This window comes from Mytilus galloprovincialis, chromosome 8, assembly GCF_965363235.1.
Source record: "Mytilus galloprovincialis chromosome 8, xbMytGall1.hap1.1, whole genome shotgun sequence".
NCBI classification, from domain to species: domain Eukaryota; kingdom Metazoa; phylum Mollusca; class Bivalvia; order Mytilida; family Mytilidae; genus Mytilus; species Mytilus galloprovincialis.
This window is the reverse complement of record NC_134845.1, coordinates 94,533,456-94,539,895: the sequence shown is the minus strand read 5'-3', so window position 1 is coordinate 94,539,895 and position 6,440 is coordinate 94,533,456. Positions and strand designations below refer to the sequence as shown.

General features: G+C 31.6%; 1 protein-coding gene across 1 annotated transcript in view; it reads right to left on the bottom strand.

The window, feature by feature from the left end:
- Positions 1-6,029: 6,029 nt before the first annotated feature.
- LOC143043838 (E3 ubiquitin-protein ligase TRIM9-like) overlaps positions 6,030-6,440 on the bottom strand; it is a 100,774-nt gene continuing 100,363 nt past the window's right edge. The window contains exon 4 of the mRNA XM_076216019.1: positions 6,030-6,249. Coding sequence (XP_076072134.1) covers positions 6,030-6,249 — 220 coding nt within the window. The remainder of the gene's footprint in view (positions 6,250-6,440) is intronic.

Here is a 6,440-nt window from a genome sequence, read left to right as displayed (position 1 = left end):
TATTTCAAAGGATTATTTCATTATTTTGCCACTTTCATTGTTTAATAGTATACAAAACAATATAAACAAGAATGAGGGGTGTGGAAATGCTATGCTGACTCGCCCGACTCATACATTTGAACACCTGGAAAAGTAATTAATTTTGTCTAGGTGGCACCAAGACAAAAAGAATGACGAGTCGATTAGACAACATGAAACACAAACGGAAGACAAGGAGTGTATCAAAAAATACAGAAGCAAGAATTTCAGACATTGTGGATATCAGATTGCCCCTTGGAAGGAAATTCAGAAAAAAAAATTGTTTGTCTCATTTATAGATCAAAAGTCAACCTTATTTGTTGTTTAAGTGGTTAATAGAAGGGACACTTTAATTGCCCATCAACTATCAAGAAAAAACGAAGCGTGTCAGTTGAGAGAAACACCAAAAATCATAAATTATTTAGTTTCCATTTTTTCACTCAGTGTCCTCTAAATTCAGTATGTAGACATGTACCTACAGACTAAAATTTTTATTCAAAAACTGCAACAAAATTGTCCTTTACATGTCATTTATTATTAGAGGTGTTCCTGTCTATAGGAAGCTTATATAAAGAAGAAGTCATTTCATTTTGGTTGGTTTGCTGTTGGGTTTCTGTCCCACTGATGTTAACCCATTTCCTACTTCCTAAATATAAACATATGAATTTTATTAGTTTGTGATCCAAAACAGTGCTAAGAACAATATATTAGCTAACATTAAAATACTTCAATATTTATTGTGAGTAAAATTTAGTTGCACTTCCCCAGGGACAAGATCACAACAAATATTTCCACATCCCTGAGAATACTCTTATTGTTGAGCTAAGACTACTTTGTGGTGAACTACAGTGATATTAAAAAAAAAGAGAATTTAAAACTGATAACAAAAGCCAGAAGAGCATTAGTTAAGGAACAACAAATATATTGATAGGTTATGAGCAAAGATGGGTCCGATTACTTGCAATGTAATTGATTAAATTACAATTACTTTGTCATGTGTACGATTAAATTAAATTAATGATTACATCATTTCTGAAAGTATCTGATTAAATTAATGATAACATTGGCAAAGTAATCATGATTACATCTGATTACAATGAATTTAAAACAAAAAATTTTGAATAATGTGAATGAATAAACGTTCAATATATTTATAGCATTTTTGAGAAAGTATTTTTGTTACATTATAAAATGATAACTTCAAACTTCATCTATTTAATAAACACCACATTACACTACATATACATACATGAACATTGTGTCACTGGTTATCATACATTACACTTTATCACCAATGATCTCTGAATTATTTTGAATAAAATTTAGTTGCGATAAGACGTGTCACGGTACTTGTCTATCCCAAATTCATGTATTTGGTTTTGATGTTATATTTGTTATTCTCGTGGAATTTTGTCTGATGCTTGGTCCGTTTCTGTGTGTGTTAGTTACATTGAAGTGTTATGTCGTTGTTCTCCTCTTATATTTATGCGTTTCCGTCAGTTTTAGTTTGTTACCCCGATTTTGTTTTTTGTCCATGGATTTATGAGTTTGAACAGCGGTATACTACTGTTGCCTTTATTTATAAAGAGTTTTTTGTTTGTCTTCTGACCTCTTTCATACTTTATATGTATTCCGAGGTGCAGTTTATGGAAGTTAAGATATGGACGAAATAAAGGTACCAGTTAAAACTATGTTAAATTTTAATAGAAATTTTTAATTAAATTTTAAACAATATATAAGTACTAAAAATCATTGCATTTTACATGTCCATTCCAAATACATTTTTTTAAAATTTTAAACAACATATTTGTCCAACTTTTAATTTAGTTTGTGCTAATTAGATAAATTTTCATGTCTGATTTATCTTTTATCATATATATTTCCCTACAGCTATACTCAATTGTTAATTGCAATAAAAAAAAACTTTAATTAGTCTCCTACTTGTCAATTCAAAGTTGACAAAAATCACAAAAATTAACAAAAGATTATAATTCAGTGTTAAAGAAAAGTATTACTTAAATATATATAACAGTTATTATCAAATATTAAGATGATCATTAAATGATGAATATAATATGTACAATATTTTTTACTAAGACAAAAGGTATATAATTGTGTTATATGTCTCTGCTTAGGCTAATGATGACTTTTCAATACTGTAACAGTTTATTTTTTTACTGAAGAAGACATGCTAAAAGTAAACCAAACCATTTTAGCATGTTAAATATTCATCAAATATGAATAACAAAGAGGTTCATCTAATGAACAAAAACACAATTTTTGATTTTTTTTATTGTAATCAGAATGTAATCAAAAGGTAATCAGGATTACAGGGTATTTTGAAAAGTAATTGATTGAATTAAATTACATGTAATCAGATTTTTGGCTGATTAATGATTACAGTGATTACTTGATAATTTGTGATCAATTATAGCTGATTAACGATTACAATTACAATTACCCCAAGTCTGGTTATGAGACAAAAACCTGACACATCAGATGTTCATATAAAGAAATTAGTCGTCCATGTGCTCTGCTCATACTTTCCATTTTGAGTGAACTCTTACATCAAGGTAAAAAAATAATTGCTACAAGATTTTTTTAAAGGCCACATCATAATGAACATAGATTATACCGTCGGTTTTCCTGTTTGAAAGGTTTTACACTAGTAATTTCTGGGGCCTTTCGATGTGAGCCACAGCTCCTTGTTTTAAAGGCCGTACCTTGACCTATAATGGTTTACTTTTATAAATTGTGACCTGGATAGAGAGTTGTCTCATTGGCACTCATACCACATCTTCCTATATCTATTGGATAGAGAGTTGTCTCATTGGCACTCATACCACATCTTCCTATATATATTGGATAGACAGTTGTCTCATTGGCACTCATACCACATATTCCTCTATCTACATGTATGTGTACAAAGTTTCATGTTGATCTGATCACATCTTCATTGTTAAATTCTTTGAACCGCGCTTTAACCTGATGAAGGACAGATAGACAGACTGAGAGAACAAACATAACATATAATTCTGTACCAGGAATTTAATTCTCTGTCTGACATCTTTATCTAATGTAACATAACTATCAGAAACATAACCTGATGAAGGACAGACAGAGGGACAGACATACAGACAGAACAAACTAAATCTTTACCTGCAATTTGATTCTCTGTCTGACGTCTTCATCTAATAGTTATCAAAGGTACAAGGATATAATGTCACATTACAATCTACAGCTTTCATCTGTCTTAACAAAAACAAAACCTGAAAAACAAAACGGAAATCAGAATTAGAATTCATTAGATCAGCACAAGAACCTTTTTTTGTAACATTAAAATTTTACTGTAATTTCAGATATTATTGCTAGATTTTTATTATTGTGAAAATGGAACTGTGATAGTATCGCATTTTGATTCCTGATATATATGTCTGTATGCATTATTCCTGAAATTGCAATACATAAACTTACATTTTTGTTCAAAAATCCACAACAATTAACATGATAAATGCACGAAATAATTTCTTAATTTACAGTATTCAGTAAAACCTGTATAAACCAGCAGGCTACGGGACTATGAAAAAGGACCGCTTTGGAAAGTGAGCTGGTTTATTCAGGTTTCCGTTCTAACTGGAAATAAATGACTTGTGAATATGATATTTTGCATGTACAAATTCTGTCAGATTGTAAATTACAAAAAATGTATAGACTGATAAAATTAAAATACAAAACTCTATAACGTTTCAACTTCGTATGATCGTTGTTTTGAATCTTCCTATTCATTGGCTGTAAAAATTTCAGGAACAGGTTGTGCCTTCAAATAAACAAAAATAATATTTCAATCGTGTTTTACATATCCTTGTATGTCAAATAGACCTCGGTAGTATTAGTCTCCGACTTGTCAATTTTTCTTTCACTTTGCTTTTCATTTGCATCATAATATTCGCGTTGTTTGGATTGTAAAACGAGAGTTTCATTTCACTTCCATGATCGTTAATTTCCAACGTTAGTATGACTGAATAAAAAACAAGAATATATCAATCGAATGTTATCACAATCAGAACATTGTCGTACAGTGTACACTGCAAATTGATTGTCGTCATCCGGTTGTTTTTCATTGTCAGGGTTATTCGTTTAGAGGTTAAGGGAACCAAGGATTTTGAAAACACGATGTATAAATTTTTCACTTCGCGATTTTAATAAAAAATATTAAAGTTACAACGTAAGTTCAATCCTAAATATATTCGTTTTTTTTTGTTTTTTTTTCGTTTTTTTTTTAATTTATTAACACGTTAATAGTGTTTTAATAAATAAAACAGCTCACTACTGTGCGATTGTAAGTTCACAGTTTAACACCTGGCTAATTAATTATCCTGAAAAACCATATTGTATAAACAATTATGTTTTCATTGCATATCGGTCATTTAAAAATTATTTAGACAAACCAGTTCTGACAGGTAATAATTGATTTAATTAAGAGTATTGGGACTGCATTATAAGACCGGAATTCGTAATATGCAGGGTCCGGTTTACAAAGGATATTCTAAAACGGGACTTCAAATTTCGGCCGGAATGGACAGGAAACCGGGTTATTCAGGGTCCGGTTTACTCAGGTTAGACTGTATAAAAATTAGTTACTTAGTATACTGTGGATTCATTTATGTTCGTAGGTATCAATTTTTCATGGATTGATGAAAACTTTCATATTCCTGGATATTTGATTTCGTGGTTTTGCCATTCTCTGAATAAAAAGCCTATTGAAAATATGTTATGTGTTTAACATATGAATTCGTGGTTCAACTGTATTCACAAAACCCATGAAAATTGGTATCCAACGAATAATAGTGAATCCACAGTAAATAGAAATAAATGGAGGTGCAGCATATATACTATGGACCGCAGATGTTCCTGCTTGTAAAGATTTATAAGTCAACTTCCACATATAGATCCAGGATTCGCCAAATTTAGACCGTTTTTTGATTAATGAGTATAAGTTTATTAACATGAGGCAAACTGAAGTTATAGAACAGAAACGAAACAATTCAGATTGTTTTCTGTTTATAACGGGGGACAACTCATGCAAGGCAAAAGTGACATGGCCAAATTTGCAATTTGATCTGTTTCTTGTGGTAATAGAGGTCGATCATTTACAAACGTTCCAACCGTATCGTATACGTTGACGTAAAACAAAAAAAATAAGGGGTTCTATCAACTACTTTTAAATGCCGTTAAAAAGGAACCAATGTAGGGCAGGTACACGAATATCGTACACAATCCTTAATAATCTAGTTAAAAAAGTATTGCAAGATCTTACACGAATAAACACCAACAAAATCAAATGTACTACTTATATACATGTAAGGAACTTTGAATATTGTTCATTTGTGATGTTATCATAAGAGGTAATAGAAACACCAGTTGTCTTCATATGTCATATAAATAAACGTACATTCAATAAAACAGTACTGAGTATCACTCTATTTGTCAACTAACAATTTGGTTCTAAGTGAGCACAAGTTCATACACAAACAAACGATTTTACCGTATTCACTCCTATCATGCCTGTAAACTGTTTCAAGTATCCGGAATGTCTTCAAAAGTCGGGTTATATATTCCACAAAAACTCGAAATTTCTTTATTGTTTTGTAAATTTCTGCATTAGAAGAAATTAATCAGTCGCCCAATTGCATTATTGAAAGTACATAAAATTAAATTTTGGGATCACATACTGTTTTTTGGTATATCTGCAGATGCGGATACGTCAAAGTATATGATACGGTTGATACGTCTTTAAATGACCGACCTCTAATAAACGTTATGTCAAAGATGTTGGTTTAGGCAAACTAAGTTAGAGATTGCACACCAATTTTGAGGACAAATAATACGTATGGATAAATGGTACAAAGGGTTACATTCAATGCCCACTCCATTATAGTGGGTGCATGAAAATGATGGGTTTTTTGTGTTGTTTTTTTTTTTGGATCGGGGGGGGGGGGTCATTTAAGTCACTAACCTTTATGGGTGGAGCATCCAACCTTAGAAGATGGAGCAAACTCATGTCTGTCACTTAAGTCACTAACCTTTATGGATGGAGCATCCAACCTTAGAAGATGGAGCAAACTCAACTCATGTCTGTCACTTAAGTCACTAACCTTTATGGGTGGAGCAAACTCCTGTCTGTCACTTAAGTCACTAACCTTGGTGGGTGGAGCAACCTCATGTCTTTCACTTTAAGTAATAACCTTAGAAAGTGGAACAAACTATCACTTAACAACCTTAGGTGGAGTAAACTCATGTATGTTACTTGTTACTAACCTTGGTGGATGGAGCTTATTCATGTCTGTCACTTGCTACTATCCTTGGTCGGAGGAGCATCCTCATCTATCATGTCCTTTTAATTATTCAATGCATCACCATTT